This window comes from Aspergillus affinis (assembly GCF_023601865.1).
Source record: "Aspergillus affinis strain CMG 70 chromosome Unknown NODE_9_length_501208_cov_87_169129, whole genome shotgun sequence".
Taxonomy (NCBI): domain Eukaryota; kingdom Fungi; phylum Ascomycota; class Eurotiomycetes; order Eurotiales; family Aspergillaceae; genus Aspergillus; species Aspergillus affinis.
In genome coordinates this window covers 115361-137972 of record NW_026515790.1, presented here as the reverse complement: position 1 = coordinate 137972, position 22612 = coordinate 115361, and the positions used below count along the sequence as shown (strand labels likewise).

The window sequence follows — 22612 nt, the reverse complement described above, 5'->3', positions numbered from 1 at the left end:
ACGGCCACCACCACGACCGGCGATTACGCTATGATGAGGGTAGTTTTTCTCAACAGTAGACTAGAGAAACAAGCAATAATCATATATCATTGTAATCAAATGGGTTGAGATCCAAAACAAAAAACTATCCTTGATATCTATTGTTTCCCGCTCCGACTAATTACCCATATACCAAACAAGCAACCTAAGAGGATTAGACTAAATGTCACAGATGATGATACATTAACATATTATTGGGTTACCTACACATTCTCCTTCGTCTAAAGATTTCTCGCTTTGTCAAGAATAGACTTTCGGACTTCTTTTTTTTTTTTTTTTCAAAGCCAGTCTTCTTTTTGACGACGTTGTCTAGCATGTATCTCCGCCTCATGATATTCAAAAACCAAATCACCCAAGCATTGGTCCCTTTCCATACCTATAATGTTTGTCCAAGATAGCTTGAACAACTTTTTTGGCAAACACTTCTGGCTTCATACTGTTTTTGGCATGATTTCGACTTCGCTCCTTGGCTCCCTCTAAAGCAACGGTGTAGATACTCACGGGATCAAAGGAGATATTTTCAGGAGACATGAGATTTGTTGAGACTTCACCCATAAAGAGCGTAACAATTTTGATACCGAGTGGGCCAAGTTCGATCCAGAGAGTATCGCTGTAAGAAGTCACGGCTGCTTTCGAGGCGTTATATGCGGCCGAAAAGGCAAATTGCAGTCGTACCAGGACTGATGAGGTATTAATGATGACTTGCAGCATGGCTGGCTTTGTAGTGGAGGCTAGGAGAAGAGGAGTAAATGCTGAGACCATATTGAACAGGTCAAATACGTTGGTATCGAGCATTTCACGTATACGGGCAGGATCGGCTTCGATTGCTGGAGCTTCATACAATGCGACAGAAAAATGTGGTCAACGTAGGTGAAACAATGAATCAATTGACAGAGTGTCGAAGGAATATATGAGGGTAAATGGAACGTGACATATACTTGACCCAGCATTGTCAAACAGCATATCTACTTTTCCGCCAGTCCGCTTAGAAATCTCATCCCTCAACGCTGTGATGCTATCCGCATTCATCACGTCTAGTTCATATGTGTCTCAATACCTTTCTCTGCTAATGTGGAGAGAGAATTGGTGGAACGAGCAGTCGCGAAAACACGCATGCCATGAGAGGCAAATCAAGGGCGAGAGCATGACCAACCCCACCTGGTGAGCAGCTACACAGTGCAGCACTTGTCAGCCCATATTGCTGTGGGGAGGGAAAGGTAGGGGAGAACCGCTTTTTGCAACGAACCCAGTGATCAGAATACTGTGTGAGCCTTGAGTGGCACAGCAAAGATGCTAGATAATTTTGAAGTGAGACAAGTGAGGCTGGAGTGTAGAAATTACAATAAAGTAATGTGCTCCGAAGATCATCCATTTTATAAATAGATTACCGGCACTCACTGACTTTCGCGCACACCATGTTGGAAATCCTTTCATCTTAGTTCATAGCTAAGTTATTGGTACTCGGGTTATGTACGTCGGATGCGATAGTAACTAACTATATTGGTCGAAGAATTGAAGCCATTCAAAACCGAGTTTATCATTTGTCCACCCATTCTCGCTTAGGCTAATCCGCCAGTCATCAGGCAGGGCTTCAAACCACTTCTCCTGTTGCATTTTACCAGCGAAGATAATCTGCGGAGGTAGTACGCTACCCGTAGCGTTAATTGTAACAATAGAAATGACCCATTCGCGATTTCCAGGTTGGATTGATCTTGCATTCGTCTGACGGGATTCAGTGCCGCATATAACCTTCGCAGTTAAAACAACTCCCATTTGGAACCCTGTCTCATCCATATTATAAGTATCCTGTTCAAGAATCCCATATTTTTGTATAGTGTTCTGCACTAATTCGAACCACCGCTTTATAATCTTGGGATCCTCGCACTTTGCACGTTGATAATCAAAACGCTGTGTATATCTTGACTTTAATTCGGCTTCATGTCGAAGAGTAAATCGGTGAACCCAGCGCTCGCTAATAAAGGCCTCATTTTGTCGCTTCGGCTTCAATTTTGAAGATAGGAGAAGCTCAGCGAGATAGCGGACCTTCGCGATAGTAAGAGGATAGCCGCGTGAATCCATATCTAGGATCGTTCGCTTCAATACCAATTCTTCATTTTTAGATAGCTTTCTGCAATTGGCATCTATCTCAGTGCGAGATTTGACTCCTTTCAGCCGTCCTTTCAAGGTGCTTATCTTGACGTCAAAAGCAGTCGCACACGCCTGCTTAGAATCAAATTGGCCCTTATAAAAGGCCTCACAAGCGAGGACCAGTCTCCTATCTCGAGATAGGCCTTCCATATGATTGAATAGCTTCAATTTTGAATGAATTATAAAAGGTTGAATTCTAGCGATTTGAAGCGGTGAGGGAGGCGGCGGACCACCGGCGGTTCGGTGTCCGATTACGTTAATCAATTTGCCGCTAACGTAACTATCGATCGATCGGCCTTGATTACTGAACATCCCCGTAATTAAGTTACAGTACTCTCTTCCTAGTACATAGTTAGCAAATATTTAAAGATGAATAATCTACACCTCTTCCGAGGTTCTGGATCTCATGACGTGTCAACAGAATGTTTGCAACGAACTAACACCATCGGGCAATCTTGTTCAAAACTCCCACATATCCAATTTTGATTGAAATCAGCGACAATCCTGTATTTAGCCAACCTACATGTGATACTGAGACAATGAATACAAGAAGAGGTTGTTGGGGGGGGGCGGAGACCGCAATTTGAAAGACCCAGTAATCAATCAGCAAAGAAGTTAATATTGACCACAATGTCTTACCCCTAGAATATGCATCCCAACGCACTTAAGATGTGTCTATTGAACCTTCCACCATAGTAAGAAGGTCTATGATTCTGGTTTCTCCTTGCTAAAACATGTCAAGAACTTCTGCTTCTTTCCGTCTTCAAGGCCCATTAGGCCTTCAGACAATCCCTCAAGACCGTTTTTGCCTACAGTGTAAGGATGGCCTGTGAGCCAACCCTCGCGCAGACCCCGGGCAAACGCTGCGCCCCATGTCACGCCAATGAGCTTGTCGTTCTCATCCTCGTAATGAACCTAACCGACTATATCAACACTCAGGTCAGAGTCCTCGACCTCGGTTTTGCAGTTTCTATTGCCAGTAGTAATAAGAGAAAAAAGAAAATTAGAAATATTCCGCAGACCATCGTTCTATCCATCTCTCATCTTCTTCCCTCTCATCGTCTCCATTCGTAACCAGATTATTACCATTATCTCACCCCACCTCACCTCACACCCCCATCATCCATGCCATGCATGTCTCCTCTAAACCAAAACCAATCCCCTAAAAACAATCCACCAACACATCCCTCACATCTCCCTTCCTCAACGCCGCATAAACCTCCCCAATTCGCGACCCAATCGTCTTCTTATCCGTCTCCCCAGTCTCAACGGTCGGATGATCGACAATCCCCCGATGAAGGGGCACGTTCAGCGTCTCCCGCACAAACGAATAGAACTTCAGCGACGCCTTGCATAGATATCCCTTCGTCGTCGGGGTGGCCAGGAACTGTTCCCGGGCTGTCGCGTAGCTGGTCGTCAAGATCTCTGTCACTTGAGATTGCCAGTCGGGGACGGCGTTGGGTTGCAGGGCGCCCCCGTTCGCCGTGATGAGGGACACCAGGCTGCCGAGGGTGTATGTGGCCGCGACGCGGGCGCGGTCGGAGAGATCGTGCGTGCTGTTGCGCGCCCAGTGGTGCATGAGCTGGTCCCAGACTTTGGTCTGGGTGGATGGGTCGGTGGCGCCGACGGCGGCGCTGACGGCGTCGATCTGCGGGCGGGCGGCCTTGACGAATTCGACGTGCAGGGCGCGCAGGTCCAGCGCTTGGCAGAGCACGTAGAGGTAGGTGGCTGCCATGAGGGAGAGGATGTCGACGGAGTCGGAGGCGTAGCGGGCGGCGATGAAGGCGAGGGAGTTGAGGGCTTGGTTGTGCATCTCGGCGGACTGGACGTGGTTGCTGACCGGGTGGTTCAGGTAGCCGAGTTCGGAGATGTAGGAGGCCATGTTGATGTCGACGCCCTTGAAGGCGAAGGAGAGGCTGGGGTCGTCGAGGGCGAGGTTGGGGGGGAGGCCGTTCGAGAGCATCGGGTTGATGATCTCGGAGCATTGGGCGAAGAACATCTTGCCGAGCATTTGCATGGCGGAGGAGGTCTTCTCCATGGCGGAGGTGACGGCCGCGGCTTGGAAGTTGCCGCCGTGGTGGATGAGCTGCTCCACGGGGTCCAGGAGGGGGTTATCGGTCGTAGAGTTCAGCTCGACTTCGATCTGGCGGAGGGAGAGTGCCATGTTCTCGATCTGAGGGCCGATCCATTGGCTGGAGGTGCGGAGGGCGTAGCGGTCCTGGGCGAGCCCTTCGTTCCCGTCGTCGTCGCCGGGGTGGGCGGTGGTGGCAAGCTTGGAGTCGGTCAGGAAGCCGAAGATGTTGGCGGCGGCTTCGCGCTGGCCTTCGTGGGGACGGGCCTCGGCGATGAACGGGTGGTAGTTGAAGCGAGTACCCAGGAGGGCCTCGGTGCCCATGGCCGTAAGGACCTGCGAGAGTAGGACGAGCTGGTTGGCCTCGAACAGGACGAGACTGGCGGCGCCGGCGCTGAACGCGGTGCCGTTCAACAGGCCCAGACCCTCCTTGGGACCGAACTCCAGCGGCAACAGGCCCAGCTCGTGCAGCGCCTGGTTCGAGGGGACCACCTCGCCCGTGGCGTCCTTGTAGATGCCGATGTCCGGGTTGCCCTCCAGGGCGCCGGCGATGTAGGCCAGCGGCGTCAGGTCACCCGAGGCGGAGATGCTACCACGCAGAGGCACAACGGGGGTCATGCCGTTGGCCAGCAGGGCCAGGATGTGCTGCACGACCTCGGGACGCACGGCGGAGTGGCCGCGCAGCAGCGAGTTGCAGCGGGTCAGCATGGCGGCCTTGACGACGGGCACGGGCATGCTGTGGCTCTTGAGGCCCGGGATAGCCGCACCCCCGCGGTCGCTGGGCAGCACGACGGCAGCATTGTGGTGCTGGATGAGGGCCTTCTGCAGGGCGGGATAGTCGTTGGTGCGAGTATCCGCGCTGCCGCCGAAGCCGGTGTTGACGCCGTAGATAGTCTCACCGGCGGACAGTTTCTGGCCCAACAGATCCACACTGCGGGTCATCTGGTCCAGCACACGTTGGTTTCCGGTGATGGTGGCAGGCACGTCGTGGCTGGGTGGGTTTTAGTCTGGTCAGTCACTCGGTTTCATTCTCTGAGTCTGGGGGAGTTCAGGCAGCGGGTCTAGACGATCACTGGTCTAGATTTTCATGACGCCAGCAGGAAAGCCACACGTACCGAGCGACGGCGTAGACCGAGCTGAGGTCCAGCGAGCTGCCGTCCAGCATGAAACCCTCGGTGGCCTTGAGGGCGCCGAGTCGTTGACACGAGGCCAGCACGGACGCCGTGTAACCGGACTCCACGGGGGAGCAGCCCGGATCGCGGCACACAGAGATGGCGGTAGGTTCACCCATGGTGAATTAGGAGGATCAATGTACAAGACAAAGAAAGAGGGAATGAGGGACAAAGGGAGTGGGGTATACAGATAACACGACAGGAGAAAATCAACGTAAAAACGGAAACGGACAGAGCGACTTATAAGGTTACGCAGGCAGAATGAGCCGGTCGAGCGATGAGTAAGGAAGTGAATTCCAGATGCATTAACTAAAGACTAAAAACCTAAGTGACTGGCCTCGCTAGCGAAAAGGAACAGGTTAGTTTGGTCAATTCAGGGTCCCAATTCACATCCACGATCGACACATCGCATCTTGATCTCTCCTACATACCGACCGGCGGATGGCCCGCCCATACAACGAAGAGCCGGCCATCACCAACCATTCAAACCCCAATGCCACACAATAATCCCAGGACAGACCTCGCTGCAAGGTCGAGTCGTCGAACATTCCGGGTGAAAGCTCGTCCAATGCGTGGGTTGACCGCCAGAAATCGCAGGGCACACAAAGTCACCAAGTGGTCGCAGCTCGCATTAGGGCATCTTGGCTGCAACGTGACTGGCTGCCGTCGTATCCACGGCTGACGCACATGGCAAGGGGCCGCCGTTGTCCTTGCGCCCTGCAGAACTTGGCTCCGGTCGCATTCGAGTCTTCTCGCTGCTTGGTGCATTACTGTGTACTCAGTGGACGTATCTGATCCCTTACTGCCAGGAGGTCAACGTCCCGGCTCAAGCCGGTCGCTGATGCGGTGTAGCCCCCCCAGGCCCTGGCAGACCGTGGAGTGCAAGTGGACGCAAAGACAGGCACGGACACGCCAGGAATGTATCAAACTCAAGGGATGAAATTCCGCTCACATGGCCTCGCACGCTGGTCCACGTCAAGGTTCAGTTCACTGGCGGTCGGTGCCAGCATTCCACCCAAAGGCCCTCGTCCTGACCGGCACTCCATGGCCGGGTTGACCAGGATCGTCTTGCACGCAAACTCGACTTTCAGCCTCGCAGACCTGACTAGCTCGTCAGGTCACACGCTTCACGAGGAACTCTCGCCGATCGCGTTGGGTTGAGCTGCGGCGGCGGTGATTGCCGCCGATATGCGATCGGACAGATCATTGTGATTTCCCATGCTTCTATTTTCGCCGCGTCACACATGGATCTCAATTCTCTTTCAGACCATCAGTGTAACCTACCTTTATGGTCGGTCTGTTTGTCGGTCGGTCGGGGAGGGAATATCAGAACGACGTGTGCTGTTATCCGCTATTGACTCGACTGCAGCCGGCCATGCATGTCATGCCAGACCGACCGACCGCGTGGCTTGGATCCGCTCGTGAATTCTTTTTCGGTTCGTGACTTCAATATATTGACGATCACCGCAACGCTGTGCAGCGACCGCGAAAGTCCAGCATCAACGCAGAAGTTCGGCCATCGGTCGGTCCTGAAAGCAGTCGGTCGAGTCGATTAGATCTGGCACCACACCACGTCCGAGGTCTAGAATCAGGCAACCTATTTTAAGAAAAAGCAGCGGTCAGTCAAGCCATAGGCAATAGTCAGGAAACTAGGGAAACCGAGTCCTCGAGGCGAACGGGAATAGAAGGAGCCATTCATCTTTGCTGCCTTCCATCTCCATAGTCCATACGGATACGGGGGACCGAGGACCGACCGAGCGGAAGAAAGTCCCTGCCTGGCCTTCCATCGTCTTCCATCTGGGGATTCCACCCGGAGGATTCCACCAGAAAAAGGGGGTTCGCAGGGGATGATAGAGGACTTTGTGGGCGCTTGTGGACGCCGCCATCATTTCGCTAACCACTACGGAGGACACCGTCAACGGTCAGCCCATGCGACCATTCGATGCTCGATATTGCTTTCTCTCAGTAGTAGATTGCCTTGGCATAAGCCGTCGACCAGTGCAATATACGGGTAAACGCCGCTGATGGGAGAAATGGACAGGTCAGCCATGATCGTCCGAGCGAGCGACCCTGGGATTAATTTCTGGCCAACGATCAACAGGCACCAGGGCGCGTCAGGCCACCTCATTGATCGAACACTTTGCGGTGTGATGGATTATATGAATCCCTTCATCTGAATTAATCTACGAACCGCCATCGGGCCGACTAACTGACTACGGCGCAGTATTCCTCCGTACTTTGTTTGCCGCCGACCAGCCGGGCAAAAGTTGGCGGAGGCAAAGTGGGTGGATTATGCTAAATTGCTAATATCCGGATAATACTGGACTGAGGCCACTCCCTGTTGAATGTCTTACTCGGACTGGGGCCGAATTAATTTACCCAGTCCAGGACAAGCATTCGCAATCCATCTCCAGTTCGGGCCTCCATGCGAAACCCTCAAACCCTGAAAACAGAACCCTGACTCCGTGAGACGGCAGGGGGAAGCAAGAAATGAAAAGAGGAACCGTTCGGAAATCGGAGTTTTCCCACCAAAGAGACGGCCGGCAGAGACAATCTGTGACGGCAGATCGCGTGGGTCGATCTGATCGGCGGGTTTCCCTCGCCATGACGGGCGAGGTGAAATGAAGCTGAAACACGGCCCTCTGCCAAGCCCGCCGGCGCAACACCATCGCAGGAACCACCGGAGTTCACTCTCCCTCAGGTGGATATAGCCGTTGAAATGGCTCCAGGGCAGGAGCCAATGTCTAATAACGGCGCTTACACTCGTTCGCTCGGGCAGGTCTGGCCTTCGACTGTCTCCGCCGCCAGAGGAGATGCCAAGACGTCGAAATGAAGCCAATTGCTCTAGATGAAACGTTGTTTCTTGCTCCGATGCTTGGCAGGGCTTCCCTATCTTACGAGAGTCCACCAGCTGAACTTGTATAAAGACGGCTCTGCTCGATGCCTCCTCTGACCAGTTCTTCTCTTTCGTTTCTCAAGCCTGGACAGCTGCATTCATTCTCTCTTTTTACGTTCTCTTTTTCACCCCTTCCTCTCTTTTTTTACCCACCGTCCTACGGACATTACATTCTTTTTTACCTTCAAAATGAAGACCACCGCTGGATTGCTCGCTCTGGCAGCGGCTGCTAAGATGGCCAACGCCCACGCCACCGTCTTCGCCGTCTGGATTAACGGCGAGGACCAGGGCCTGGGTAACACCGATTCTGGCTACATCCGTTCTCCCCCCAGCAACTCCCCCGTCACCGATGTCACCTCCACCGACATGACCTGCAACGTCAACGGTGACAAGGCCGCCGCGAAGACCATCTCCGTCAAGTCGGGCGACAAGGTCACCTTCGAGTGGCACCACAGCAGCCGTGATGCCAGCGACGACATCATCGCCTCGTCCCACGAGGGTCCAGTCATGACCTACATCGCCCCCACCAAGAAGGGCGCCGCCGGCTCCGGCTGGGTTAAGCTCGCCGAGGAGGGCTACGACAAGTCCTCCGACAAGTGGGCCGTCGACAACCTGATTGCCAACAAGGGCAAGCACTCCGTCACCATCCCCGACCTCGAGGCCGGCGAGTACCTGCTCCGTCCCGAGATCATTGCCCTCCACGAGGGTAACCGCGAGGGCGGTGCTCAGTTCTACATGGAGTGTGTCCAGGTCAAGATCACCTCCGACGGCTCCAAGACCCTCCCCGCCGGTGTCTCTATCCCCGGTGCCTACAAGGCCGACGACAAGGGTATCCTCTTCGACATGTACAGCGACTTCGACTCGTACCCCATCCCCGGCCCCGCCGTCTGGGACGGTGCCTCCTCCGGCTCCTCCGGCTCGGGCTCTTCGTCCGCTGCTGCCGCCTCCACCACCGCCCCCGCCGCCGTCTCGACCACCGCTGCCGCTGCCACCACCCAGGAGGCCGCTATCACCGCTGCCCCCACCACCCAGGAGGCCGTCGTGACCGCCGCCCCTGCCCCCGTTGAGTCCTCGTCCGCCCCTGAGGTCCCTGCCCCTGCCCCCAGCAGCTTCACCACGTCCGTCCGCGCCACCACCTCCTCCGCTGCTCCCTCCAGCTCCGGTGCCCCCGGCGCCGGCTCCGGCAAGATCTACCAGCAGTGCGGTGGTCTTAACTTCACCGGCTCCACCGGCTGCGACAGCGGCCTGATCTGCAAGAAGTGGAACCCCTACTACCACCAGTGCATTCAGGCTTAAATGAGTCTGACCTAGTTGGTATGAGTTGCTGGCTTGGTTTGGGAGAATGAAGCGAAAGATAGACTTGTAGTTTAGATTTCGATCGGGGAGTGTTTCTCACTAGCTGGGAATGCCTCTATATTCAAACTTTTTTGCTGTCCATATATATATCCTTCTCTATACATGTATTTGATTAATTTTATTGAGTAATCTTTCATCTTGGTTTTGGTTTGCCCCTTTTGCCGTAGTAAATCTCTAACTACCTATCTAGTGTTCAACCTCTAAAAAATGAAGCTGCATTTTCCTCAACACGGTGTAGTCCTGAGGTGTATACATTGCAATCCTTTAAGATTCTTCGACGGAATCGGTCAATTTTACCAACTTAACAACATCATGAACATAATTGTAGTGAGACCTGTGCCTAGAGGTGACAGAATGCTTGGCATGCTGCCTTAGGCATCTCACCACCGATGTACAAACTCCCCATTGAGAGTCCTCTAGGTTGAGGGAGAGGTTGAGGAAGACGAAGGTGTGTTCTTTATCATTTACCCCAGCGACTAAATTAAAATGATTAGTGTATATTGTGTTATGTGACTCCAGAGAGCAAGTGGTTGGTGAACTGCTGTAGGTGAAGATACATAGTTACTTATATATAGTGAAAATCCGAGATGCAGCCTGTCAACCCAAACCTCGCGAATCTTCCTCTTCGGCCAATTCTAGACCCTAACAAGAACCCGAGTCTCTGATTAGTGATCTCTGATTAGAATACGGAGTAATGGAACCGTGGATCCGAGTCCAAACAGGTCTGCCCGGTTGGGCGCGGTGACATCATCGCAGACCCTTGGACTCCGATCACCGCGCGAAAACCCGGTGGGAGGAACAGCTTCTCTCTCCACTTCGTTGGTGATCACCCGTGCCCGTTGATCTTCTTCTTTCTCTCTATCTATCCCCAGAATGTCCGAGCAGGGGATACCGATCCAGTCGGGCGACTGGCCTGAGAATGTCGCCCACGAACATCCCAGCGTCGATCATGGCAATCCACACCGACACGGACACACCGTGCGCGAACGGGGGTTGAACACGGGCGTCCGAGTCATGGGTACGTACATTGTCTCTCTTGTTGAAGATGTTAACGATAGACAATGATTGCTAATTATCGACTCGCAAGATGACGGTCGCCTCGACATCAAATTCCGATCGCATAAACCCTGGCTGACCAAACTCGTCCATCTGATCGACCGCCGCCGACCGCAAGAACCGTCGCGCAAGGCCTCCGTGCTCTCCACCACCGACGCGCCCTTCCCTCTACGCCTGAACATCGTCATCCAGGTCGTCGGATCGCGCGGAGATGTCCAACCCTTCCTGGCCCTGGGCAAACGGCTCCGGTCGCACGGCCACCGCGTCCGACTCGCCACGCATCTCGCCTTCCGCGATGACGTCCTCGCGCAGGGTCTCGAATTCTTTAATATTGGCGGCGACCCGGCCGAGTTGATGGCTTTCATGGTCAAGAATCCGGGCCTGATGCCTGACATGAGCACCATTCGGAGCGGAGCTATCCGGAAGCGCCGTCGCGAGATGAAAGCTATCTTCTCGGGATGCTGGCGCTCGTGCTTCGAGACGGGGGATGGAACGGGGCTGCATCATGTTCCCGACGATCCATGGAGTGGGACCGTGGATGCCGAGAATCGTCCGTTCGTCGCGGATGCGATCATTGCGAATCCGCCGAGTTTTGTGCATCTCAGCTGCGCGGAGAAATTGGGGGTGCCGGTCAACTTGATGTTCACGATGCCGTGGAGTGCGACGCAGGCGTTTCCGCATCCGCTGGCGAACGTGCGCAGTCAGTCGACGAAGCCCTCGGCGGCGAATTTCGCGTCGTATGCCATCGTCGAGGTGATGATGTGGGAAGGGTTAGGGGATTTAATCAATCGGTTTCGGAAGAGAGAGTTGGGCTTGGATCCATTGGATGCGATTCGGGCACCGAGTATTCCGTCGAGATTGCGGATTCCGTATACCTATCTTTGGTATCCCCCCCCCCCCTTTAGCCAGCTACTCTGTCGAACGGAAGATAAACGAACGTACAGCTAACATGAATAAGGTCCCCCTCTCTCCTCCCCAAACCCGCCGACTGGGCCGACACTATCGACGTCTGCGGCTTCAGCACTCTCCCCCACGAATCAAGCTACCAGCCCCCGGACGACCTGGCCAAATTCCTCGAATCCGGGCCCCCGCCCATCTACATCGGCTTCGGGTCCATCGTCGTCGACAACCCTGGGAAACTAACACAGATCGTGTTCGACGCGGTGCGCCAAACGGGCCAACGCGCCCTCATCTCGAAAGGCTGGGGTAACATCGGCGGCGACAATCCCCCGGACAACGTGCTCCTGCTCGGAAAATGTCCCCACGACTGGCTCTTCCAGCACGTTGCCGCGGTTGTACATCACGGCGGCGCGGGGACCACTGCTGCAGGACTCCTGCTGGGCCGACCCACCGTCATCGTGCCCTTCTTCGGCGACCAGCCGTTCTGGGGGTCGATTGTGGCGCGAGCCGGTGCTGGTCCGCCGCCCGTGCCGTACAAGCAGTTGACGGCGGATAAGCTGACCGAGGCGATTCAGATCGCCTTGAAGCCCGAGACGCGCGAGAAAGCGGAGAAGATCGGAAAGGACATGCGTCAGGAAGACGGGGTGCGGGACGCGGTGGCTAGTTTCCATAACCATCTGGACGTGGACAGTCTGCGATGTTCGATCTGTCCGAAGCGACCGGCTGTATGGTTCATTCGACAGTCGAGGATCAGGTTGAGTACGTTTGCTGCGGCCGTGTTGGTCGAGACGGGGCTGGTGAATACGAGCGATGTAGTTTTGTACGCCTCCTTACAACCTAGATGACCTCCCAGCGAATACTAACACAATTTTCTGAATCTAGGTACCGATCCCAAGAATACGACACGAATCGCGACCCCCAGGGCCCGTTAACCGCCGGCGCAGAAGTCCTCTACGGCATCGTCACCGACTTGATCGCGGGCGTGGCCACTCTACCGGGCAATGTCGTCGACATGTTCTCCCACGAACCGCACGAAGAATTCCCGCCGACCTGCAAGACGAGCAGGAAATCCTCTCGGAAGAGTACGCAGAGCGAACGACATTCTCGGACTCGCTCGAGGAACTCACGGGCTCGATCGCGATCGGAGCCTACTATGCAATCTCAACTGGAATCCAACACGCACTCGTACTCGAAATCGCATTCCAAGTCACCCTCAACATCCAACTCAGCTGAATCCACAGAATACAACACGCCCGAAGAATCGATCAACTCGAACGAAGAAACCACGAGAACCAGTCAATCCACACCAGAACCAGAACCTGACCCAGCATCTGCTTCGTCTGCGCATCGCAACACCACCACCACCACCACCCAACCTATTCCTACTGCCGAATCCAACAACACCAACTCAGACGCAGACTCCGACTCCGACACCGCCTCAATATCCACAACCTCAAACTCCTCTCTCGGCGCAGAGCTGGACCTCGAGCAAACCCTCACGCGCCAACAAACCGCCACAGAGACGCGCTCCTCGCTACATGAAATGTTCCTCGAAACAAGCTACCACATGACCAAAATCGCCAAACACGCTCTCGACTTCGCCATCCTCCTCCCCCACGACCTCACCCTGTCCCTGTCCAAGGGATTTCACAATGCGCCGAAACTCTACCATGATCGGACGGTCAAGGAGACGCCGCGCGTGTTGGGCGTGAAGAGTGGGTTTCGCGCTGCGGGGACGGTATGTTTTCTATTTCTCTTATATCTTATCTCTATCTACCGATTTCGCTCTACCGGAAAAGGAAATTATTTTCCTATGGAAGGAATGGATTACCTAGTTGCCATTGCCAAACCAGGGACTTAAAAGAAGGAAGAAGAAAATCAGCTAGCTAACTACCTCCCCCACTCAACAATAGGAATTCACCGAAGGCTTCTACAACGGCATAACAGGCCTCGTGACGCAGCCCTTCAACGGCGCCAAAAAGACCGGACCTCGCGGATTCATCAAAGGCATCGGAAAGGGAATGGGCGGGGTCGTGTTTAAGCCTGTTGCTGGTGAGTAGTCCCCCCTTTCTTTTCTTTTTCTGTCCTTTTTTTTTTTCACTTCTACGTTGATTAGTTTTTATCTTGACCAACCCTCCTCTTCTTATCCACATCTTCACTCAGATTCTAATTCTCACCCCCCCCAACATTCACATTCACAAGTGGAAGTGCAATGCTAACCAAATCTAACAGGAGTATGGGGCCTAGCGGGCTACCCCCTCGACGGGATGCACAAAAGCCTCCGAAAATCCCTCTCGAAATCAAAAACAAAAGACATCCTAAAATCTCGCATCGCGCAGGGCATGGAAGAGATGTGTCTTGCGTCGACGGAGGAGAGGGCGATAGTGATACGACGGTGGGAGGAGTTGACGAAGGCTGAGAAGGCGGAGAAGGAGATGGGAGGTGAGAGTATCAGTCGGGATGGGGATGAGAATAGGAGTGGGGATGCAAATGCAAAAGAAGAGAAGGATAGGCCGGATGTGCAGGATGGACTGAGGGCGATATAATGTTATAATTTTGATATACTATAAGGGGTGGAAGGGGATAGAGTAGATATGCGGATGTACTATATTTAGATTTATGCATGGATAATTATATGGCATAAATATTTATGCAGATGCATAAGTTGTGAATATACGATTTGGTGGAAGACACATCACTACTAGATTGTTGCAAAAACAAGATGTACAGTTCCATTTCATAATAGATGAGCCAAAGGGCCATGAATTTCTCGATAACTCCGATGTACTTTGCATGATACCAGCACGACACAAACAAGACCAAGACCCAGATAACCACCCTCCCAGGGAATCAACCATATGAACACCGCGAAATGAACCCAAAGCCTGACCTGAGCCTAAATCAACAATCTAACGCCATCATATCTTCATAAAATCATTCCATCCAGAATACAGAGCAAAATACCTGCCACCATCCAATCCATTCCAGTAAACCAACCTCATCCGATCACCAAAACGGACACCATCCAACATAATGCTGACAGAGATTCTCGATGTTAGTGGCCTCCTCAACCAGTTTCCTGACCTGCTCTTCAACACCCATCTTCGCCTTTCGAAAGTCAAAACCGGTAAGTTTCTGCTCCACTCGAGCGAGAACCTCGACGGCGCGGACATTGAGGATTTCTTCACCGCCGACGCTGTTTTTTTCGTCTCCTTGCTGGGGATCAAGGACGCCGGCGCCCAGGACAGAGGACCGACGGAAGGAAGGTGATTCAGTTACTTGGCCAATGTGGCCAATATCCTCTAGACCGTCGATCTCGCCGGGCTTTTGTTGTTGAGGACCAGGAGGTTGGGAGCCCTGCCAGGTTAAGACAGGATCGTGGAGGAACTGTAAAACGATTAGTAAATGATCGGCACCAAAAGTTAACAGGGTTCTCGAAACCAAGTCGAGGATAAGGGTGAAAAACATACCGCCTCAAGAATAGTCATGATAGCCTCCTTATGAGTCCTGAGAACCCTCACCACAATTTCACATGCGGCGCGAAAGTTCCCTTCCAAGTTCCCAATCCCCATAGCGACCACCATCATGCGCGTGAGGCGGAACGGGACCTTCTCGGGAAATTGACTCCGCTGTAAAGAGACTTCAAAACAATCGCCGAAATCGACATGCACAATGTTCCCAGTGTCGCGATGCAGGAGCAAGTTCGATGGGTGGCGATCGCCTAGGCCGAGGATATACCCCACGATTGACATCACGGCCAGCGAGCGCGTGTAGTGCGTTCGATGGACCAGCCAAGCTTCGGAACTGGGGCTCTTCAGCCAGAGCACCTGGTAGAGGTCCTTGCCGGTCGTTTTGGCCATAGCATCTTTGAATGTCTCAACTTTGGCGAGTAAAGGGAGCTTATCGTAGTTGGGCGACATCCGCAACATTAGGTTTAACTCGATGTTGAGTTTTGTCTCGCGGGCTTCGCGGTGCTCCTTAATATAGGAGTGAAGGGTATCACTGTTCGAGACCCACCCGAGAAGACCGGAGCTTTGGGATAGAGGGATGGCTTGGAACGGTTGAACCGCGAGCTGCCGCCGAACGCTTTCCGAATCGCCTGCGAAGAGGGTGTTGACGAGACCAAATAGCTGCATTACACGCTCGTCCTGGCGGATATCTTCCTGGCCTTTCAGGAGGTACATGTAGACATTCCCGTCGTCACCAAAAATTCTCAGTCTTCGCGGTCGCTTCCTGCTTTCGATGACAGGCAGATTAGGATCAAAGTGCGCGACTTTAATCACGGGGCTGGCGTGGTTGCGATAGGTACCGGGAACGGCAATGTCAAGATTTACGCAGTTCTTGAGCTTCGGCGAGATTGACCCCATCTCAAGCTGCAGCATAAGCGGCAGTTGGGTGCCAATCCGCCGATAGACAAGAGTGTACAAGCCCCATGCGTGGTTGATGTCGCCGACTGCGCGGCTCGCCAAATACGCCTGGCAGTATTGCTTCGCCTCGTTTAGATAGCGACCGAAGGCCTGAAGAAATGCAATCTCATTCAGTGTCACAGGACCAGCCTCTATCATCGCATGTAATGGCTTGAGCATGTTGATCATCCCTTCAATATCATTGCGCACAAAACACACCCTAGAAGCCTCCTCGAGCGCCTCATGCCAGAGCTCATGCCACAGAGCGGCGACGCGGATAAGCTCCTGACTGATGGTGTCTGCCTGTAGAACAAGATTGGGGCTATGTCGCTTCATGTCACCAATTATATCACATGCGGACTGGGAACGCCGAGCAATCTGTGATTTCATCGCGACGGTCAACGGGTAGACCAAAGCCTGCGGGTGGGTCTTGGCCACCTCCGTAAGTAATCGCTGCACAGTAGCTCTCACGAACTTACTGGGGCTGGTGATACGAGCTACCAGCTGAGGACTTACTGCAAGCCATGCATCTAGGCTGATAAGCGAGATTCCTCCATTTACCGTCATGTTGACTTCCTTTTCGTTGCCATGCGTGAACCAGAGCGTCAAAACCCTGAGGATATCTTGAAGAGGCGAGTTAGGTGACAAGGAGATCGACTGGAACAGCGCCTCTATAGCCGATATTATGTAGCCGCGCAGCGTACTCTCGGGGATCTTCAACTTCAAGGATGTGTCTCTGCCAATCACGCGTGCTGTCTTGTAGGCGGCGAGGGCCCAGATATGGCATGTCTTGTAGGAATCTTTGTTGTGCTGCATGGAAGCGTGGTAGGCATCGAGGATCGCTTGGATATGCCTTTCATTCCAGGCGCCTTCGTGGAGGGCCATCTGCCAGTCCGCCAGACTTCGATAGCACTTTGAAATGACCTTTCGAGTACTTCTGAAGCCCGGAAGCTTGTCATTCTCACTGAGAGAACGCTTCGATCGATTGCTCTGGTAAAGTTGCTGCTCCAAGCTTCTCGTGAGCGTTTTCAGCCCATCAAATGCCTCCTGTCGACGCCCCAGCTTCCAGTCAATTTTGAGACGAGCAAGTGTGATCTCCGTCAGTGGTGACTCTTGAATATTTGACGCAGCTCCCTCAACGGAGACTATCGTCTCCACAGCCATGTCCAAACGGTTCTCTTTCCGACACATGTTAGCAAACTTGATCCAGATCCCCATGTCATCTCTGACTGAACAGCCAGATAGAGTCCGGAGATTCAATATACGTTGCCAAACTTCAACACTCCGCTGACACCCAAGCAGCCGCTGATTCCACATCTCATGGATTTGTCGCCGCCTTTCCGAGTCGCCAGACTTCTTGTAAATGATGATCTCTTCCAATTCAGCGAGCATCTGTAGACGCACAATGACCTCATAAGAGCGACCGTAGGAATCATCCAGCATGACAGTGAGCTCGGGGTCCAGTTTTTTCTGCGCATCCTGAATATGCGCTGCAGCAATCTCAAACCGATCATTATGAACAGCTAGCACAGCACCGAAGAAGCTCCGATCTGCTGTTCCCCGCTTGATTCCACCAAAGAGGGTTTGCATCAGCTCCCAATTCTTGAGTCGCCAAGCAGCGGTAGCAGCTAAGGGCGCAATGGCACGCTGGTGCTCTGGAGATGCGCGGCTCCACTTCTCATTCGCGATTTCGGAAAGCGCCTTCCAGTCCTCGAGAGCATGCAAGCAACGTATTTTCCCCAAAGTGATACTCCAGTCTTCGTAATTTTCGGCGCTCTCACAGTCTCTCTCGCGCTTGACGTATGAGGTAAGAGCAGCTTTCCAGTAATGCAGGTTCTCCAGCCAGTTTTCCTGGATACCACTTTTCCCAAGCTCATGGGACGTACGAAGAATTCCATGTGCGGAGTCGGGCTGTTGAAGGTGGTTGTTGATTGACATAAGAGTCTCCAGTGTGCTCATGTTCTGATCTTCATCAAAGTGTAACTCTTCATAGCGCAGAGCCTTGGCATAAATATGTGACTTTTTTGCGTGGTATGCCATCATCCCGGTGTCGATGGGAAGATGCTTGTGGCACCTGTCCATGAACTCGGCCAGGTTGAGAACTGTTGAGGTAATGTTATAGGAAGAATTTGGGGACGAAAGGGCGTCCACCAGAGATTCACAAAGGCTTTGTTGATATTGTTCGGGAAGCGCAGCCCAACATGACGCAAAGGCCGTGTTGAATAGACTTTTTGCAAAGGGGTGATATAGCTCTGCCAGGCTTGCACAGGCCCGAACATTCGCGCATGGTGATTCTTCTAGGAGGTGGAGCGTTAGCTCCTGAATCCACTGCTGCCATTCTCGCGTGGTGAATATCCTAGAAGTATCCCAGGCGTTCTTGAGGCGTTCCAGGTTAACGTTCAGATCTCTTTGCCGCATGAGAGGACGCTCGTACATGTTTTCGTTGCGTTCATCTCGAGCGGTAGTGTCTAGACGTGGGGGTAGGCTTTCTCCTTTTTGAAGCTTGCACAGAAGTGTCGAGTACCCATCGTGAGTGATATTGTAACTAGCTAGCGCTTTGTTGATAGTCCGAGTGTAGCAAATAAAGTCTTGTCCTAGCAACCGCATGAGTGCGCAGAGGCAATTCATACTCGCCTGCACTAGATCATGCTCATTGCCAGACAGAACATCCGCAAGGGACTGGACCAGGGGAGAGGAGAGATCGGACAAATCGACTTCCTCTGACAGGTCTGTAATGCAATCAATGGCTGACCTGCGGACCTTCGTCGAGTAGATAGGACCGGAAAGGAGTCGTATCAAAGAAGGAACGATAACATGCATGTACTCCTCGACGGTGTTACCTAGCACAACTAGAAGACGAAGGATGCGCTGCGCCGCGGACGAAGTCCCATCCTCCAAGGTAGCAACTATCATGGGAAGCAAGCTGCTAATGTATCTCTTCAATTCATCGCCCATGTGTACTGACAGTGTTTCTATCAATGATATGAGAGGGGCCTGTTTCATCTTGTGCCAGAACATTCGAATAATACCCATAATTTCTGTTAGGTAAGGGCGAATATGTTGACTGATGACATCAATCAGAGCACTTAGTTGGCTAAAGTAGTATCCGAAATTGTTTTCCGAGGATGCTTGAATTATTGACAAAAAGGTTGGGATAATCTTGTCGAGGAAGGATGTGCACTCCATTCCGGTGACTTTGCAGACCATGATTGTGGCGTCGATGGCAGATGGGTGAAGCATTTTCAAGGAAGGCTGGGACAAGACATTGTCCAATATGGAATTGAAGACCTCGGATCGGAAAACCTCCACGTCAGTAAGGTCCAGGCGGCGCATGTGTTCGTCCATCCCCGATTCCTTGGGGACCTGATTTACGCGATGCAGCTCCAAGGTGGAATCATTTGGCCCAAGACATTTAACTGGGTCCAGAGCGCCCAGAGTTCCAAGGAGCCTAGTCGTGGACAACCGAATAGACTCCACTTCCTCGACCTTTACCATCTTGATGAGAGCAGGCAGGAGCTCTGGAAACTCGATATATGGAGAGGTTGCACATCCTGCATTCTGCGCAAGTTGACTAATTGCTTCAAGGGCCGCTTCCCGCCGAGTATTAGAGGTCAGGCTTGCAAGAGAAGTCAATAAGGAGGGCATTAGTCTTGCTCCGTAACCCTGCACCGAGGGCCCGGCGAATTTGAAAAGGTTCGCAATAGCGTTGAGAGTTGCAGTTGCGACAGCCTGGCTCTCATCCGTAGCTTTCGGGAGCAAGATATCCAATATCGGGGCGACATATGCTTCTAGCAGCGATGTACTATTTGAGGCAAAGACATTGATCATCCGAAGCGTCTCTAACTTTTCAGGAACGCCTTTGGCGAAAGCAAGACCTGTCAGTAAATTAAGAAGCAACTTTCTGAGTGATGGAAGGACGTAAGCAGGGTTAACGCTTGATAGGCGCCCAATTATGCACATCGCTGCAATCTTAACTTGGAAGACTTCGTCGTTGGCGCCAAGGAAGAGGCACCGGATATGATCTGGCTGTGCAAGAAGACGGTCGAATTCAGAGCTAAATGCGGACAACACGGCTTCTCGAATGCTCGCGTCAGGGTCTCCTATGCCGAGTGATAGAAGCCTTCTGAGAACGTCGGGAGGAATTCGAGGAAATTTACACCCCGGGCGCTTCAGCTTGAGATCACGTAAAAAGTATCGACAACAAGTTAATGCGGCGGTCTTTCGAACCTCTGGACTTTCGTGCTCCACGTATTTGAACATGGCCTGTTGGACGATAGCACTGGTCGGGAGAAACCCAAAATCAAAGTCTCCTAGCACGTTGAGAGCAAAAGCAAAAGTATCGTTTCGGTGATGTGTGGGAATATCATGGTCTTTGTTGGTAGTTCTCGCTGGAAGGTGGGTATCCGGATTAGTGCATGCGTCAGGGCCCGGGACAAGGAGGAACCGTTCCAGAAGAGCAAGAAAGTCGGTCTGTATACTTGGTCCTAAAGACGGGATTTTCTCCGCTGTTGTTTGGAGGGAATCTCGGAGCTCCCTAGTTATATTACAAGTCAACATCAATCCAAGAAGTTTCTGTGCGTAGGTTGAGAAGGTTGGACCCAAAGCGAGGGACAGCATGCGGATACAGTCCAGAATTGATGCTTCGTTGACGTGAGTTCGACCTTTCTCCTTCATCTGAAGGTCTTCTTGAATGCAACATGTGATGTCCCCCAAGTAAGGAGTCATGCTGTCGTCCATAGCAATTGCCATTTCCCCGATGGTACGGAAGACAGTGTCACGCTCCTTGCCCTTCTCCAAGTGAGCCTTTAGAAAGACCATGGACGGGCCTAGGTAGGTCTGGGCAAACATTCGTGGAGAATGGCTAGCAAGAGAGGGTAAAATGGTGATTATCTGCGCCTGGATTCGGGAACTTCGATGGCTGCTGAGCCGGAATATGAAGTCGCAGGTCTGTTTTTGTTGCTTGATCGTGAGCATGCCACAGTAAAGTGCCAATTCCTTCCGGAGCAGTAGAGATCCAAATATCCATTGATTATCATTGGAGCCGAGTCCCAAGAGAATTTCTTCATGAAACCGCATGCACCACTGCTGGGCAAGGCGTTGGTCTCGCGCAGTTGTTAGCTTCATGCACTCACCAATGGCTTCTCCAGCCGTCGCACATAGGAGCGGATCACAATCGCGAAGTCCAATCCATGCTACTCCAAATATTTCAGCCGCATAGAAAAGCATAAAGGATGGAGCGTTTGTCGCAAGCTCCTTGATAGTCAGGAATGCTGCTAACAGACGCTTGCTGCCGAGATTTCCAGCATGTATACGTTCCAAAGCCGACCGCACCTCACTCTTCACCAATTCTTTCGCTAGAAATCCGCTTTGGGGTACGAGACGCCCCAACGACTTTGAAGCGCAGACAAGGGTGTGAATATCCTCACTTTGCAGGGCTTTATTCAGATAGCTGACGAATCGAGGGACTATCTGGGTCGCGCTGCCGGCAAGAACATCGATCAGTCGATCAAGTGCTAGAAGTCCTCCGAGTCTTCTGTTCAAATCGCCGTGCAGGATCTGTTGACCGAGAAATCGACAAAGTGTATCGCAGTCTTCTTTCAGCTGCTCACTAGGTTTGTCTGTGACAATTGGGTCAGTAACGGGGTGATCAATGGCGTTTTCAGGCTTACCTCTGATGATGAGAGCCATTCTGTCACGAATCTCGTCGGATGCTTCTTCTTGGTCCCTCTTCTGCTTTGACTTCAGCCCCTCGCGCACTCCCGCCAAGATCGAGCTCATATCTGTTTCCACCATCGCTGCGGTCGGTCCCTCCGATCAAGTGAATGTAAGAGAAGTAAGAAAGGCTAAAGATCGGTTCACCAAAATGAAGACCGACCGAGTAGATCGCCCTAAAGGATGAAAATCACATTGAAATAGAAGTGTTGACGGCAGCACGAGTTTCTTTGTCACCAACTAAGAAGAGAAAATGACGAGTCAGATAGAAGCAACCGAGTTATCGAAGAGGTGGACGGGAATTAGTGCGGTGGAAAGTGAATAGCAGGTGCTTCCATGTATTCAGTGAAGACCAGGCAGAGTGCCGACCCGTGATAGAAATACAATCACAATCGCCCCCACGGATGGAAGGAATATGGAAGACAGAAGGAAGACCAGAAGGAAGACCAGAAGGAAGTTTCCCAGCGACGCGTTGCACCTACACCTGCCAAACCCGGTAACGCGCTAACGCTGATAGGAAAGTCGCGGCCATTGGTGCCTGACGGCTCGGATTTGCGGGATTTTTCAATGTAACTCTGTAACTCTGTAACTCTGTAACTCTGATGACAATAGGTATGACTAGGTATGAAGTTGTCCCAGAAAGATGAAGGTTAGTCAGCATCTCATTAGTAACTAGCTATTTAGCCTAGCCTCCGGTGTGCATTGGCACCCCTGAATACCCGACTCCTCCATGCTTCCACATAACAAACAGGCTGTAGCAATATCACACATCAGATATGGGATATACTCCGTACGGTGAACGTGAATAATCCGGAATTTGTATAGATCTGAGGGCAATTCCAAATCAATGAATCGG

General features: G+C 52.4%; 6 protein-coding genes across 6 annotated transcripts; 2 read left to right on the top strand and 4 right to left on the bottom strand.

The window, feature by feature from the left end:
• Positions 1-387: 387 nt before the first annotated feature.
• Positions 388-834, bottom strand: KD926_011652 (NADPH-dependent 1-acyldihydroxyacetone phosphate reductase; the record flags this gene model as incomplete). Its single annotated transcript, XM_053096167.1, has 1 exon — positions 388-834. The coding sequence occupies one exon, from the start codon at positions 832-834 to the stop codon at positions 388-390; it is 447 nt and encodes a 148-aa protein (XP_052959663.1).
• Positions 835-1530: 696 nt separating this feature from the next.
• On the bottom strand, positions 1531-2337 carry KD926_011651 (uncharacterized protein; the record flags this gene model as incomplete). Its single annotated transcript, XM_053096166.1, has 1 exon — positions 1531-2337. One exon carries the CDS (start codon positions 2335-2337, stop codon positions 1531-1533), a length of 807 nt encoding a protein of 268 aa, XP_052959662.1.
• A 555-nt stretch (positions 2338-2892) lies between these two features.
• On the bottom strand, positions 2893-5549 carry KD926_011650 (phenylalanine ammonia-lyase; the record flags this gene model as incomplete). The annotated part of the gene is made up of 3 exons (XM_053096165.1): positions 2893-3102; positions 3380-5249; positions 5374-5549. The coding sequence occupies 3 exons, from the start codon at positions 5547-5549 to the stop codon at positions 2893-2895; spliced, it is 2256 nt and encodes a 751-aa protein (XP_052959661.1).
• A 2966-nt stretch (positions 5550-8515) lies between these two features.
• Positions 8516-9622, top strand: eglD (putative endoglucanase; the record flags this gene model as incomplete). Its single annotated transcript, XM_053096163.1, has 1 exon — positions 8516-9622. The coding sequence occupies one exon, from the start codon at positions 8516-8518 to the stop codon at positions 9620-9622; it is 1107 nt and encodes a 368-aa protein (XP_052959660.1).
• Positions 9623-10555: 933 nt separating this feature from the next.
• Positions 10556-14184, top strand: KD926_011648 (putative UDP-glucose,sterol transferase; the record flags this gene model as incomplete). Its single annotated transcript, XM_053096162.1, has 6 exons — positions 10556-10700; positions 10770-11607; positions 11697-12458; positions 12521-13376; positions 13552-13690; positions 13871-14184. 6 exons carry the CDS (start codon positions 10556-10558, stop codon positions 14182-14184), a joined length of 3054 nt encoding a protein of 1017 aa, XP_052959659.1.
• Positions 14185-14644: 460 nt separating this feature from the next.
• On the bottom strand, positions 14645-21837 carry KD926_011647 (phosphatidylinositol 3 and 4-kinase family protein; the record flags this gene model as incomplete). Its single annotated transcript, XM_053096161.1, has 3 exons — positions 14645-15025; positions 15109-21662; positions 21714-21837. 3 exons carry the CDS (start codon positions 21835-21837, stop codon positions 14645-14647), a joined length of 7059 nt encoding a protein of 2352 aa, XP_052959658.1.
• Between the last annotated feature and the right edge of the window lie 775 nt (positions 21838-22612).